We start from the raw sequence: 16,240 nt of genomic DNA, 5'->3' as shown, positions 1-16,240 counted from the left end.
GGATGGCATTTGCGAGGCGGCGCCATGAGTATGATTCTGGCTGGTCTAGGCCCGTGTCGTTAAGAGAAACCCACATCGACACTCGGATTCACACGTGCAAAGAGCCGCATCAGAGCTTAAATGTCGTTTGTCTCCGGGCGTACCACTAGGCCCTAGCTTGGCGTCATGAAGGAAGCCTGTTGACACGGCAGCACGGCCGCAAGGATTGGCTGGTGGAGTGATAGAAGATACCCGGGTTGTGATGAGCAGTCCTGGTTGGTGGTGACTGCGGATCAGCGAGCCTCGGAATTGACGCCTTCGGAGTTCAGGTCGACATGGGATGACGGAGGTCCATGAGACGCTGCTGAGCCCCTTTTGCTGGCGACAACCCGTCGTGAACCTTGGAAGTCGGCCAGGGATGCCGGTGCGACTAGCACTGGCCAACCCAAGCGGCACGCAGAGGCTGGGAACAAAACAAACCGACATGATTGGATGGAAGCTCGGACAGAAGATGAATCTTGTCTGATGGGGGAGAGTGTGTAATTCGAATTTCATGGGCGAGATGAGCGTAATCTGTCAGGCCGGCGCAGCCGACGATCCGGGCTCCAGGGCCTCGGGCGGCTTCTCCTGGCGGCTCTCCTGTCGAGTGAACGAGGCATGGCCACACATCTTTCCATTTATTATTATCTATTATCCTCTCTCTCTCTCCTGTTCCCTCCCGCGTGGCATGTCCCCGGCCGCGACCCCGGCCTCGCCTGCGCCAGATTGATGACTCTACCAACATTCAGAAACGACTCGAAACAATCCTTCACGCTCTTGCACCCACACATCTCGGCCACAGCATGGTCCCGTGTTAGGAAGCTGGGCTGCTTCAGTGCTGAAAGCCGGGTTGGTTCGTTCTTCCAAAGACCTGGCCTGGCGACCTCGCGAGCTGCCAACATTTGAACTCCAGGAAAGAAAGCCCTGGAGTTTGCCAGGGCCACCCCCGTTACGGAGCGTCGGGCCCCACAGGCTATATACGTGGATACGTACCTAGGTACCTAAGCCCTACCATCCATTAAATTAGCCTCTCGGCAAGCCGCAGGGATCTCCAATGCATGGAACTGGCAGCAGCGCACGGACGGCCCTGAGGATTTGCCGCGGCGCTCTCTATACGTCACTCGTCTTATCATTATCCCCCGACCATCCTCGCATTAACAGTCCCGACGTTCAACGACACCTCTTGTCCACCGCGACCGTTGCGCGTCGGTGCGCGACCATGTCCTCCTCCTCCCCCGCCGCCGCCGCCGCCGCCGAGTCTAAGCTGTTCCCACGGTCGGAAGCTAGGAGCCACAATGTCGCCAACCGATGGACAACCCGCCTAATCCCTGTTTTCCTGCTCGCGGTTATCGGCTTCGCGTGCTGGGCCCTCACCAAGCCTATTTGCAGTGAGTCCGTCCGTGCCGCGCGCGGATCGCACGTCCCAGAGCCCCGTCGAGATGGGGCCAGATGCATCCCAGGAACGCTGACACGAGCCGTCGCACCCACCTAGTTGACTTCTTTATCGCTCGAAACCAGCAGGGCAGCGCGGTCGCCCTCCTTGTCCTTCACTACATCTTCCTAATATTAATGCTCGTATGCTACGCCCGTACGCTATACACGGTTACATACAACCCTGGCGTCGTCCCCCTCCAGCCGAAGCTCGGCCTCGAGTCCTTCTACACCCGCGACTTCTACACCTGCCGGAGCGACGGCCTGCCAATATGGTGCTCCGACTGCCAGAACTGGAAACCTGACCGCGCCCACCACTCTGGCGACATCCAGCGCTGCGTAAAAAAGATGGACCACTACTGTCCCTGGGCCGGGGGGATGATCGGCGAGACAGGTAAGCGTTCTGCTTATTGTTACAGTGCGTCTTTCACCGGGGACACATGCACAACTGCCGTGGCGCTGCTCCGGGTCCGCAATGCGAGCATCATACCTCTTGTCTTTATCTCACATATTAACAGCACTCGGCACCCCCAACGCCCCCTTGAAGAATAATTACTGACGTGTGATATAGCATTCAAATTCTTCATCCAGTTTGTCACATACACTGCTTGCTACTGTATAATTTGCTTATCTGCCGGCGCATATGTCACCCGCACGCTCGCGAATGAGGGCAGCGATGTTTCTGTTCCAGCGATTATCCTCATAGCCTTTTCGGCCTTCTTCGGCTTGTTCTCTTTCACCATGGCTGCCATGTCACACGGCTTTGCCCTGAGCAACTTAACAAACATCGAAAACCTGAGCCGGACGACCAAGGTTCACCAGCTCGCCATCCGGATCCCGCTCAATCAGACGCCAAGTTCGGACAATAGCGCCACTCCGAATGAATATGAAACTATAACGTTCCCCTTGGCGAACCCAAACTTCGACGGGAATCAATACATATACGAGGCCCAGAACGGAGCCAACGGAGCCGGCCAGCGTGCCCCGGAGCACAAGTTTGCGATAGTGAAGACCGAGGTGGGCGAGAATCCGTGGGATATGGGGAGCTACTACCAGAACTGGAAGTCTGTGATGGGCGACAAAGGCCTATTCGACTGGCTGCTGCCACTTCGTCTCTCCCCTTGTTGCCATTACGATGGCCAGTACCCCATGGGACCGGTCGTTGATAGGCTCCGTGAGAAGTTAAAGAAATGATACCACTCGAACACCCAGACATTTCCTTGTGCTTTCCCCAATGAGCCATTCGATTTGCTCCCCCAAGCAAGACGCCCTTTTAACATCATTTCGGCATTCATGTGACATTCGCTGCTCGTAGATATGGAGTTCATCTTCGTTTGTGTGTCTGTGCTCATGGGATTAAGTATGGGGGATGTTGTCTACATTGGGCTTGTACGAACGAAGCACTGGCATTGGCAGCGGCTTATCTTGGAGACCGCGTCGAAACTACTCAGCGGATCTGGCATCGGCAGAAGCTCGTCACAGCCAGAAACATCATGAGAAGCACAATGCAGAACTTCTGTGGTGCGAGGTTCCATCCTATCATCTTTGTCAGCCCCAGTGGGAGACTTGACCTTGGTCTTGGGAGGGAGGAGGAAAGACGCGGGCTCTGGGCTTGAGCGACACATTGTATAACAGCAAGCAGGGCAAGAACATCCCTCACCGAAACACTACTTTTTGTGCCTGTCCTGGTGGCCCACCTTGGCAGCGCCTTCGCATCGAACGGCCCATCAGCCCAGAGCCAGCGCTCCGGGTGAAGATCGTCCATGCCCGGCTGCCAGAAGGCGCGGCATGTGTGGTCGGCCCAGCTGATAGCATCCCGCATGGTGTCCGGGACCTTGGCGAGGCTCGATCCGGCCACGCAGCGGGCCCTTGATCTCGCGCAGATCGCTGACGTGGACCAGCGGCCGCCAGAAAAAAACATGGAAGACCGCTGGATGACGGGGCTACAGAGCCTCTCGGACTGGGACAGGATCATTCCTCGGCGGGTCCCAGCGGCGCTGTGCCTCAGTGGTGATCCCGGGCATGTCGCCAGAGAGCCGGCGTGTCGAGTGGGGGCTGCACAGGATGCCATTGCACCGGCGGCGATGGGTAGCACGATGGTAGTGGTAGGCCAGAAGGGTCAAGGTAGGGAGTGCGATCTCGGCAGGTGTGCCCGGGGTTGCCATGGTGTGTGTTCATGATTGGGCTGGGTCTCAAATGCTTAGGTTTGGATACTGCCACATTGAAGGCCGTGTTGCACTCGGTGTCCCACTGGCAGCAGGGAGACGGTCCTTTGTCCCAGGAAAGCCCCTCCGACGTACTGCTTCTTTGGGGTTGGAACAATATCTAGAGCAAGGGAGGTTTGTATTGTGCCTCCTAATGCTGTCGCTCGCTACCGGCGAATCGGCTCGAGTGGCAGCACAAGGCACACCAAGGAGCACAGAGCACCGAAGAATATACTGATAAAAACCAGCCAAGTCATCCAGTCGCATTGTGACACCAATATTATGGCTGACAGCTGTAAAGGGAGCTTACTGTGGGTGCAGTGTGTAAGTTGGTATAAGCCGATGGCAACACACCACACGAATCATGACTGGGTCGCGACAACATTGCTGTGTCACAATCCGCACCTCGGCTTCCACTGCATACTACCCTAGAGAATGAGGTTCCTGCTTAGAACTCGTGCCGGAGACTGAATTCTGGGGGAGGGACCTGCCGTCGGCATAAGCAGGGATCCTACAAGAGGAAAGCATTATCATCCACTGATTGATGTGATGTAACTTGCTGCTCAAGGCTACCGTCCCACCGCGGCCGCCGCGACGGTATATCGCGGGACCTTAGTAATTGGTAGGAGAGGGTACAAATGATAAAGAATACCTAGAGTACGTCATCAGGTTCTTAAACACCCCCCCCTCTCAGATATAATATCACCCCCTTTCTTTTTTCTCCCTTCTAACTTTAAACTATTATAACTTTATAAAAGATTTTTTTTATATTATTAAATTAATATTAATAATATTATATAACTTTAAAGAATATTATATTAATTTTATATTTAATAATATTTATATTAAAAAGTTATTTTTATATTAAATAATTAAATAATATAAAATTAATTAAAATATATTATATAATTATTTTTAAAATAAAAGTTAATAAATAAAGTTTATAAAAGTATATAAAAACTATTAATAAAATTAAAATTATTAATTATATAATAAATTCTTTATAAAAATTTATTAATTATTTATTTTAAAGTTATAAATTAAGGTTTTATTTTTAATTTTATAAACTTTTAATAATAATAAATATATTAAAAATTATAAATTAATTATTTCTTTTATAATATTTAAAAATATAAATAAAATTAATATATTTTTAAAATAAAAGAGTTTTATTAATAATAAAATTTATATTAAAAGTTTTTAATTTTTAATTATATAATTTTAATTAAAAATTAAAATTATTAATATTATTAATATAAATAAAATTAATATTATTAAATAAAAGATTTATTATTATTAAATATTTAAAACTATTTAATTTATAAAAATATCTTTAATAAATATTATTTTTAATAATTAGTTTATATATTTTAAGGTTATTATTAATAATAAAAAAGATTAATTTTAATAATAATATTTAAAAGAGAGAATCTTTAAGTTTAATAATTTTTAATAAAATATTTAATTAAAAGTTTATTAAAAGTAAAATAAATAATTTATTACTTTAATTTTTATAAATAGTTTATAAAAGTTTATTTATTTAAAATTATATTTATAAATAAATTAGAATAATAATTTTTAATATTTAATAAATTTTTAATTTATATATTTTAATTAATAATAATATAAATTTAATATTATAAAGTATTCTTTTTTATTTATTTTTATATATTTTATATTTTTATAATTATATAATAAAGGTTTATTTTACTTTTAAAATATTATTATTAAAAAAGTATAATAATATTATTTTTATTTTAATATAATATTTATTAATAAATAATTAATAATTAATTATTATAAATAAACTTTTAATAAAGTTTTTATAAAAATATTTTAAATAACTTCTTTTAATTAAAATAATTTTATATAATTTAAAGAAAGTCTTTTAATATTTTTAACTATTTAATAACTTAAAAAACTTTAAAGTTAAAAAGGTTATAAATATTATTATTTTAATTAAAAGTATTAATTAACTTAATTATTAAAACTTTTAAAAATTTAAAACTTATTTATAATAAATAATTAAATTATTAATAATATTAATTAAATTTAAAGAATAATTAAAATATTATTAATTAAAATAAATAAGAAGTTAAATAACTTATTTAAAAATAATATAATTTAAAAATAAAATATTTATTTAAATATTTTTATAAAAAATTAAATTTTAAAAATATTAATAAATTATAAAAGATTTAAACAAAGTTTTTATAAAATAAATAAAATTATAAATAGAATATTATTATTATTTTTATATTAATAACTTTTTTAAATATAAAAACTATTTATAATAAAGAAAGTTAGTTTAAATATAGTTAAGTTTTATTAATATAAATTTAAAAAAAAGTTTTATATTTAAATTAAATTTTTAATATAAGAATTAAGTATATTATATTTATTTAAAGTTTTATAGTTAAATTAAAGAGTATATTTAATAAAGGGGGGTGTTTAGGAACTTAATAATATACTCTAGTTTAGTTCTGTTGTATTTGCTATTTTGGTAAGCGGTAAATCCCGCGTTTGAGTGGTGTGGGCATCCCCATCTGGCAGGTGAAACCCCGTGCCATACATGTTGTCGGAAAGGAAAGAATCAGCGGCAGCAAGGCACAGGGGGGGGGCCACCGTCCGGCCAGGGGCCCAACCAGGTTGGCACTGCAGAGCCGCAAGATGGCAGGGGGGTCTGTGGACTTCCGGGGCGTTGGGATCTTTGTCAAAAATTTGAAATACATTTCTGGGCAGGCCCAGCCTTGCGGGTGCCTAGCTGGCACACCTCGTGGCAAGCCTGCCCGTCACAAGATTGCTACCCTGCTCACCTCCCCTTCCAGATTGTGACCGATTTTCTGCAGCCTTGTGTGAGGGTTTTGCTCGCCTTCCCCCCTTCCCCTACACACCATACCGGGTGTGTGTGGGACTCTAGCTCGCTCGCTTCATCCCGCGATGTCTCACACACTGCTTCATCGAGGCCTGGGAGCCTCGTAGGGCCGGCACACCAAGGCGAGGTGGCCCGGCAGCCTTGATTTCCACTGAAACACAATCCTCAGGCCAAATTGAGGAGTAGAAAAGGTCGGTCATGATACCAACCAGCCTGGATGTGAACAAGTGCGGGAGTGTCACGGGAAGAAGGATGATGGGGAAAGCACGGGCGGCAACGATGCTATTTTATAACTGTGCCTGGGGAGAAAAGGTGGTCTGGAAGACAATGTCTCGGCGTAATGTGAGCTATCGGTACCAATGAGGACGTGTTCCAGGTCCTATGCTAAAGAAAAAAACAATTGAACTGCCCGTGGATGGGCAGTCAACATCCATCTCAACCGACTTCTTCACCTCCACGGATTCGCAATGGGGATACCGGCGCTGACGCGTCACAAGACTCTATGACCATGCCACTAAACGGCCCGAATCCGTCGGTCGAAAGGCAGAAGTTCCCTGTTCCGCCGAGGCTCCTTGCGGGCTAACAACATTGACGAGACGGCGTGAAAACCTCCTTGTGAATTCGGCTCTATCACAACGGCCCCCAAACGGTCTCACATGGGTAGCTTCACTAGCAAAAGCATACATACAACCCTTTCACCCCGGCCCCACCCCCGAATCTCCATTGCCGCTCCAGCTCGGTCATCTCCGTGTCACAACCAAGCATCAGTGCTCTGTTACTTAGTACAGCTCCCGCACCTGATATGGCCGCAGCTGCTGTCTTCACAAGTAGTGCTGTTGGAGCCGTTTGGGTTCAATAGCAGTGACCCCTTTCCCCTTGCCTTGCAGGCGCAGCAGTACCAGTTTCCATTGAAGGACGTGTCGTAGGGACCAGACCTGATGATGGAAAGTCAGCGGCCGTTAGTGCTAGTAAGTTATCATCTGTGTGGAGACGGACATGATGTTGGACTGTTGGCCAACCACTTTGCTCGAATTATAATGAAGCGGTGGTTTGGACTGGGGAACCAGGGGGGAAAGAGATGCTTATAAGACGTGACTGTCGCTGATACTCGTTGAACCGTCTATCGTGGTATGAGACTCTCAAGCTGATGATCGATTTCTGTCGTCTGAAATTCTTGTCGTGATGTCGGCCATTTTATAGTCTCAACTCCAAAGCACTTCTGAGCGTGAGACTCGGTCTGTATAGCGGCTCAGCCTACGATCGCAGACATAATCATGACCATCCTTCCGTGCTGAGAGCCGTCTTGGTGCCCGGAGCAGGGCAGCGAGAGCCACAAGCGAGATGATCCTGTCGCGTCTCGACGATTCAGAGACGTCGTCGTTGTCAAACCTTCGGGCATACCAAGCCGTCTAAGGCTTAGAGAGGATCCTGGTCCGTGAGCAGTCCTGCGACGTTGCCTCACCGTCGTGCTGTGTGCTCCCCACGGTGTGTGACTCAAGAACCTTTCGTGGATCCGGACACCACAAAGCGGCTTGGATCGTCACGGGAGGAGGTCCGGAGAAGGCGTTGAAGGATTTGTGAACAAGGAGGATGTTGGACGCCAGAATGTGGTTGGGCGGGCGGCAAATGAAGCGGGATGGAGTCAGGGGGGTGCCTCAACACCGTCGGCGGCGCCGCCCTGCAGCTCGAAGAGAGCACCGAGACTGTAACGAACGCCTGCTTTCGACAAACCTGATAGGTGGCTCTCCCGCTCGTGAGAGGTCAGTCGGGAGAGAAGGGCAAGAATGTGCTTACACCATATGCATAGTGGGCTTCTTTGTGCTGCGGTGCCCAGCATCAACCGCAACACTTTTGGGACGAGGGAGCGCTCGGGCAACGCTCGGCACGCGAGACCTCGAGCCGCAAACTGACAACTCTGTTCAGAGCCTGACTTGTCCGGCAGAGACGGACGGGCGTGAGCAGTTTCTCGGGCTCCTTTGTGTTCATCACATGGGTACACAAGGCTCGAAGTCACATCGTGATAGGATGTCGAGACGCCGTTGTCACATTGGGTAACCCAAGTCACCCTGATTAAAGTACCGGCTTGTATTCCAACCTGTCCTCGGCCACCTAGTGTTGCACTTTCGTTGAAGGCCACCGAGCTGCGGACTAGTAAGCTTCGATCCTCCTTGTAGTATGCGTATCCGACCCAACGACACACCCCAGAGGAGCAATATGAGACGGACAGAGCCGGGAACCGAAGATAAAGGGTACCCCCATGTTGCCTCTGTCGAGATGAAAATACGAGGACAGTTGGGTACACACAGCCTTGCCATGAAATATGACGCCAGTACTTACTGCAAGCTTACAGGTTTGCATAGCACTACATGCAAGTCCCAGTTCTGCCGCCCCCGGGGGGGGGGGGGGCAAAGCGGCTGATCTCTTAGAGGTTTGTAGTGTAAATGGTTGTCCAGCCTGTCATAGCTTGGTTTTGACCATGGCCCCGCGGCACCAGGGAGTCTAGGAGTCGAAACAACGGCAGGAGGGACGGGCGATGCCTATGGAGGACCACACTGCCTTGTGATAAGCAGAGGTCAGCAGACGATTACTGAGAGCAGATGGTAGTATGGGGATTGAGGGAATCAGATCACCCCAGAGGACTTACTGAGCCTTAAACCCGTCTAGTCGGAGCAACAGCTTCGCTACCAGTGCCCAGTCGCTCGTGGTAGATGGTCCCAGACCAAGTGAAATCTGCCCGACGAGGTATCACGGCGGCCGTAAAGCGGCGGAATACTCGTGTATGGGCCACGTTTCCCCGCTGTATAGAGCGAAGAGGGAAAATGGCGAATATGCAAGGACCGTCTTGCAAAAGTGCCGGTCCAACGGGGTCAGATGAAAGAAAAAAAGAACGAATCACCAAGACGGCGTTGTATGAGATAGTCTCAGGTCTTCTGGAGGTGCGGGGAATGCTCGTTCTCTTGCTACCGAGCCATTGCTAGATTCTGAGAAGACATCTGCTGGCGGTTCGACGCCATGGCGCACTGGGCACTGCACGAAGGCTTCGAGCCATCCGACCGGTTTCCCAATTCTGATGCCGGAGAGGAGCAGGCAAGTCTGGGATATCGAGTCTTCCAAGCTGGAACAGCGCCATGGTATTCCATGCTTGTGACATGGACAACTTCTCGTTTCGAACGGATCTGCTGCCGACACTTCTCAAAGTAGGATAATGGCTGCGTGCCACGTCAAACGACAGCTTCTAAGGCAATGCAACTTGACGCCCAGATTAGGTCGCTTCCCGCGCGCAGCACAATGCAACGCAGGTTGGTTGCATGTGGTCCAGACAAGGCAGGGTTGTATCAGCAGCCGATTTCTATGGCGCCCCCCGAATCCCAGCTCGGGACGCCGGGCGGGCGCCCCTCCGGATGCCGTACTCGGGACAGGAGATGAGCAGGGCCGGAGGGCGTACCACAACCCAGCAAGAGGAAGTGTCTCGTCTCCCCTCTCGAGACTCCCTCTCGGGCGGTTGACGGAAGCTGCACAAAGTCAGGCCCTACATAAGTGGCAATGCTATGACACGGGGGTGGTCGCAGCTTGGTACCATTGTGACTACTTGAGTACTGTACTGTGGTTCTTGGGGTCTCGAGAGGGATCGAGTAATGGCTGGTCCGACTTGCGTATGTGGCGCGCGCGCGCAGGAACCTGCTGCTGCACGACATCCTCGTCTAGCGATCATGTGGCCACAAACATGCCGGCTGCGAAGACCGAGCTGTAACTATCCGAACAAAATCCCAATGTGTTGGTAGCTGAAGCTCCCTGAAGTCTGAAGTATGGCCCCGGGCCCGGCTGGATGTTCGATTGGCGCAATGACTGGGGTTGCAGACAAGCCTTCACAGAACAGAGTCCCCGTGGCTTGACCACCTCTGGTGTGGTTGTTGTCTTATAGGCAGTTGTCCCATGGGATCTTGTCCTGCAGTGGGTTGGGGAGAAACTGGTTGAAGCGTGACTGTTTGGTTGCCCGCGACTGCCGGGCATTGTCTGGGCACTAACAGCAAAGCTCGCAGCTGACGAGCACCTGTGTTAAAGGGGGCGGGAGCACCTCGCCTAGATGGAAGCTAGCCCTCCGATTAGGCCTGACGCGTCGACACTGCCATCCTACCGCGTCGAAGGGCCCGACGACAGATGACTACCAAGTACTGGCACCATCAGAGCCAAGCCCAACCATGCCTTGACCTCTAATGCATGCGTTGCTGTTGACAAAATGCCCTCATCCCCGCCAGCTTTCAGGCAGTCCCCCCGAGCTGGATCGCCAGGACGTACAAGGTCGCAATTCACTTATCGCCACCTCAACTCCCTGGCCTCCTACTCGACATCATGTCCCCTGAGAGTCATCGCTCACATTGATCTTGACGCCTTCTACGCCCAGTGCGAGATGCGACGGCTCGACATTCCTGATGACCAGCCACTTGCCGTTCAACAATGGCAAGGCCTCATCGCTGTTAATTATCCTGCTCGCGATCGTGGGGTGGGGCGCTTCACTGACATTGCTCAAGCAAAAGAGCTGTGTGACAACCTGATCTGCCAGCACGTTGCGACCTGGCGCGAGGGCCAAGATAATTGGGCTTACCGTGATGACCATGACATGAGCACTGATAAAGTCTCCTTGGACCCGTGAGTGCACGCAACATTACTTGACTCCCCCCCCCCGGCTAAACCCTGACCTCTGGGATGAAAACTCATGAAAGACTAGGTATCGTTTACAGTCGAGGAAGATTCTGGCTCTGATCAAGGAATCCCTCCCAGGAAACCTGCAGAAGGTCGAGAAAGCATCCATAGACGAAGTGGTAAGTAAGCGCACCTTGTAAGCGCACCTGTTTCCCAAAGCGGTCTCCAGTGGCTGACCTGCCCTCAGTTTCTCGATCTTTCGGCCCAGGTGCACGCAATTCTTCTGGAACGCTTTCCGGAGCTTAGGAACCCTCCTCCTTATGATGACCCAACCGAGAGGCTGCCAATGCCCCCGGTCACAGCGCTCGACTGGAAAGCAGACGCATTGGTTGACCTTGATGACACGGAGACGGAGACGGATGATCCCGACTGGAACGATGTCGCTCTATTGATAGGGTCTGAGATTGTTCGTGATGTCCGAGCAGCCATTCGTGCCCACCTGAGGTACACTTGTTCTGCGGTAAGCACCAAGCCCATCCAACCTGTCTTCTCCATCTCAGGCTCATACTACGTGAAACAGGGTCTCGCAAGCAACAAGATGCTGAGCAAGTTGGGCTCTGGCCACAAGAAACCCAATGGGCAGACTGTCATACGGCATCGAGCCATCCGGCAATTTCTGTCGGGCTTCAAGTTCACCAAGATTCGTAATCTGGGTGGAAAACTAGGTGAACAGATTGCACAGACATTCAACACCGAGTCCGTCAGCGACCTTCTGCTTGTCCCTGTGGAACAGTTCAAGTCCAAGCTCGGAGATGACACCGGGGTCTGGGTCCACAATACAATCAGAGGAATAGATCACAGTGAGGTCAATTCGCGGGTGCAGATCAAGTCAATGTTGTCAGCAAAGTCATTCCGACCCAGCATCAACAGCGTGGAGTCGGCAGTCAAATGGCTGAGAATCTTCGTGAGCGACATATTCTCTCGGTTAGTTGAGGAGGGCGTTATTGAGAACAGGCGACGTCCTCGGTCAATCAACCTACACCATCGGCATGGCGGCCAAACACGCTCAAGGCAAGGTCCTATACCTCAGGGGAAGCCAATCAATGAGGAACTATTGCTTGACCTTGCCAAGAACCTTCTTAATCAAATCGTCCTCGAGGGTAAAGTCTGGCCATGTAAGCACCCGCGCGGCTGGGCGTTACGCGCGCTGGCAAAAACCTCATGCTACCCATACACTACACTTCTAGCAACTCAAAGGAACACAGCTGACAGTGTAATCCAGGCGCAAATCTTTCCCTCAGTGTCGGCGGATTTGATGAGGGCATCACCGGTAACATGGGTATCGGAGCATTCCTTGTGAAGGGCGAGGAAGCACAGTCTTTGAAGAGAAGCTCACGAGAAGGCTCAGCTGAGGCACCGCCTTCCAAACAACCCGAGAGAAACAAAACACTCGAGAAGGAAGGTATACAGCGATTCTTTTCCAGATCGGTAACGACCAGGCATGATTGTGAAGATCGTGGTCTGGATGCATTCTCTACCGGCTGGGTCGCCGGCGGTGAAACATCTCACAAGCACGTCGGAAATCCCATGCCAGAATGGGGACCTGCAGGTTTAGTTGCACGGAATGGAACCAGCGAGGACAGTCAACTGCAGGAACCACATACCCACCTATGCCGTCGATGCAACGCTAGTTTCGAGGACGCGGAAGATCTTCAGTGTCATCAAGACGAGCACCTTGCGAGGGATCTTTATGAGGAAGAACGTAGCAGCCACACACTTGCTGGACATTCTTCGCTTGCAACCACAGGAAAGAACAAGAACAAGGGCACACCTGCAATAACCAAGCGACCCGCGAAGCGAAAGAAAATGGAGGCTGGGCAGAGCAAATTGAACTTTGGATGATGCGCCACAAGCTGCTAGTCTCACCTACGGTACCAGAATGACAGACTGGACAGAGAGCAGCCCGCTGAGCACCGAGCAAAGACGTCTCAGGATACCCTGTTAGATTTAGAGATATCTTCACAGCGTCAGGACATGAAGAAAGACAGCAGGGGCTGGGCCTCTTCGGTTCCCTGTTCCTATGACATGGAGCGCACCCGTCTGCCATGACTTATTAGACGATCACCCTGGGCATCATGATGCAGCAGGAAAACCAACAGGCGACTACCGAGCATCGATGGAACGAGGCGTGAAGCCATATTGCTACGGCTGAGACGGAATGGTCGCCTAACCCACTAGGACCCTTCAATGAAGCTGGCCGCATGTTTCCCCAGGTGAGGACTCGTGCACACAAGGACCGAAACAAGCCGTCAGCCCGGGGCTGGAGCCTGTGCTGCCTAGGGACACAGTAGCATACTCGGCGAGTGTTTGGTCGTACCCAAGCCTCCCCTGTCTTGAACGACTCGGGCTTCAGGCTCAGCCTTGACAGCCGACGACGTTGTGTCCGGACTGTACTGGGCAGATGAGAGTAAGGGGAACATGTCAATACGACAAACTGAATACCTCAGAGGCTTGATCATCACGTTGCCGTGCTGGCCCGTCATTCTTTTGTTTACCAACATGGCAGTAAATGATCTTCATGACCTAGGCGCAGTGAGAAAAGAAGGAGACGAGCACAACTGCCGCACGGGATCAGCAAAGTGACAGCTGGGCCAGGTACGGGAGTACACGGTCATCATCAGGCCATCCATCTGGGTGACCGAGGCCAGGGTGAGGTTGATTGGCCTGAGCCGCCCCCAACTGCCCTGGCCCCACCCCTGTTTGCAGGTCCCGTTAGGCACAGCGGCATAAAAGATTGATACCCAAAGGACCATGGCCGCAAGTTCCCACTTTTCCAGTGGCCACACTGGGAATGGCGACTTGGTGAACCCGACCCAATGGGTTTGTAGCCTCCTTTGTGGGCACGGGCTAAAGAGTTGGGATGACGGCTCACAAACACTTCCAGTTCCAGGGTTGTTCGAGGACAGCCTGACAAACCACGCAGCCCCCGAATACCGTGGTCCCTCAGTAGGCCACGAAAGCAGCAAAGTTCGGACTGGATGCCAGTCGCTTGCAGGCGCCAGCTGTGGACACGGATTGTCGCCTTGTTGTTGCACCGCCCGGCGCAAGCAAGATCGACTGAACCATTGCGAATTTCGGGGCCGTGCCACCGGGAAGAGCCATGTCCCTCGGGTATCAACGCCTTGCTGAGGCTGCCGAAAGGGGATCCAAGGAGAGCCTGGTTCGGGACGGCGGAGCGATCAAATGATTCGAGGCGCCGGACTGCTACCACAGTATGTACACAGAAGCGCACCCTCACCGGAATAAGTAAATATAGAAGAGGGCTCTGCCGCGCCCTGGATTATTAGGCTCTTGTTAAGACCAGGTTCGCCTACCGAGGGGCTTGCTGCCGGCCAGCCGAACTGTTAGGGCTGCCAGCGCCAAGCAGCGGACTGAGGATGAAGAGACCAGAAATGATTACCGAAGAAGGTTTGCAATGACATAGGTAGGGCAGCAATGGCTGACACGGCCCGAGCTTCGCGGAAACCGCCTTTTGACGATCCAAGGCCGTCTCGTCTGTACGGAGCAGGCCTCGAGGTCTCACACGACAGCCCCAGTGTCGCGCATCATCGACGGCGACGGCGGGCGAAGGTCTCCAGTCTAGTACAACGCCATAATAATTGCTAGTCAGGAAATGCCCTCACCACTGCCAAGGTTGACAAGACCAGCGCTCCGCTTGTGTCTCCTCAGGCAGAGAACATGCAATCGTGCTTGTCGTCGGACCCAGCTCGTGTCGACGCCGGCCGTCTCCCCATCCGCTGTGAATCCGCCGTGTCCGACGGGATACACCCAAACCCAAGTCTTTTCCACCTGCCGAGAGGTACTGTGCGCCAGGCGTCACCGCTCATTGGGGATGCCACGGCCAGGCGCTTCACCATTGATTGCCGTTATGTGGTAGTCGCCCTCTCTCACCACCACCATGGCTGCTACATCGCAAAGCGCTGTCACTCTCGCGCCGGCTGCTTAGGTTCTTGGTCCAGGCCGGCCTGGCTGTGTCAGCCCATGCTGCGTCCAATGTCGCCGTTACAGCGCTAGGGACACCTCACGCGGTAACATGGATCAGAGTCGCGAGCCAACCAAGGCTGTCCACGCAAGTGCAGATCGCCACCAATCATCCCAATGTCCCTCCTCCCTGCCTGCTTCGCGCTGGGCTGGGCTGTGGTATGTCTGTCCCGTAGTGCCGGGCGGACAGAGCCGGGCTACTGGATTGGCCTCTGCTGTGCTTGACCGCGAGCGCCGTGGATGAGTGGATGATGGGTGGAAGGGCTGTCGCCTGGCCTGCTGGCTTTACCCCCCTTCTTCTCCCAAGGTTGCTTCTGTAGGCACATGTTCGCTCCGTGCCCAGGACTCCGGATCCCACGAAGCAGGTCTGACGCAGATACTATGTGCGCTGACGGCCTGCCAAGTTCTGCAGTAACCTGGTGCGCTGGCCAGGTGGCCGGGTTGATTCTCTGCTCGGCTTGCACCGCCCGAGCTGCTGCGCGGCAGACGCCTCCCTGTTGAGACATGCCACCAGGTGCATGTGGCTTCTTTTCTGTCCTTTTTCTTTTTTAATATCCCAGACGGTGACAGATGGAAACGGAGCGGAAACCACCTTGTCGTCCAAACAAAAGACACGGCTGCCGACCGGTTCACAGAAAACTTGCAGGCAAAGTCTGTGGGCTCTCTGCCTGCCTTACGAGCTTGGGAAACCCCTGTCGCGGCGCCGCTTGGGTACATGCTGGAGGCACACAGTGACATTTGACCAGGCCAGCAGGGAGGTCTCCCGTCAGTCAGGCTGCAGCCCAGCCACGGGACTCCCAGCCAACTGCAAGTCACCACCTGGGGGCCGTTCTGCTGCAGTGTGTGCGCCTTGTGCAACTGCACCTGGTACAACCAGGTACTCCGTCGAGCTGCCGACCAAGGCGGGAGCACCATGTATCCAAGCTCCCCCTCCCCACCCGAAATCTACTGGGGCCTGGGAAGTCGCGGGCCCCACCCCCCAACTCTTTGCCTGCTGCTGCTCCAGCCAGCTCTTTCCCTCCCTGGTCTT

At 50.7% G+C, this 16,240-nt stretch overlaps 2 protein-coding genes across 2 annotated transcripts; both read left to right on the top strand.

The window, feature by feature from the left end:
* Positions 1-1,072: 1,072 nt before the first annotated feature.
* Positions 1,073-3,784, top strand: KVR01_003312 (uncharacterized protein; the record flags this gene model as incomplete). The annotated part of the gene is made up of 3 exons (XM_044787529.1): positions 1,073-1,406; positions 1,511-1,843; positions 2,021-3,784. 3 exons carry the CDS (start codon positions 1,073-1,075, stop codon positions 2,641-2,643), a joined length of 1,290 nt encoding a protein of 429 aa, XP_044648327.1. The 3' UTR covers positions 2,644-3,784.
* Positions 3,785-10,667: 6,883 nt separating this feature from the next.
* KVR01_002413 (uncharacterized protein) lies at positions 10,668-13,758 on the top strand. The gene is made up of 5 exons (XM_044782992.1): positions 10,668-11,175; positions 11,255-11,348; positions 11,417-11,689; positions 11,750-12,344; positions 12,452-13,758. The coding sequence occupies exons 1-5, from the start codon at positions 10,766-10,768 to the stop codon at positions 13,069-13,071; spliced, it is 1,992 nt and encodes a 663-aa protein (XP_044647428.1). The 5' UTR covers positions 10,668-10,765; the 3' UTR covers positions 13,072-13,758.
* Positions 13,759-16,240: the final 2,482 nt, after the last annotated feature.

The sequence above is a fragment of the Diaporthe batatas genome, assembly GCF_019321695.1.
Source record: "Diaporthe batatas strain CRI 302-4 chromosome Unknown Contig00003, whole genome shotgun sequence".
NCBI lineage: Eukaryota > Fungi > Ascomycota > Sordariomycetes > Diaporthales > Diaporthaceae > Diaporthe > Diaporthe batatas.
The sequence above is the reverse complement of the archived record's forward strand: the minus strand, read 5'-3'. Positions and strand labels throughout refer to the sequence as shown.

Coding starts and splice junctions, on each gene's coding strand:
- KVR01_002413 (XM_044782992.1), top strand. CDS start 10,766: ATGCCCTCATCCCCGCCAGCTTTCAGGCAGTCCCCCCGAGCTGGATCG. Junction 11,349..11,416: donor AAGCATCCATAGACGAAGTG/GTAAGTAAGCGC, acceptor ACCTGCCCTCAG/TTTCTCGATCTTTCGGCCCA. Junction 12,345..12,451: donor CGAGGGTAAAGTCTGGCCAT/GTAAGCACCCGC, acceptor AGTGTAATCCAG/GCGCAAATCTTTCCCTCAGT.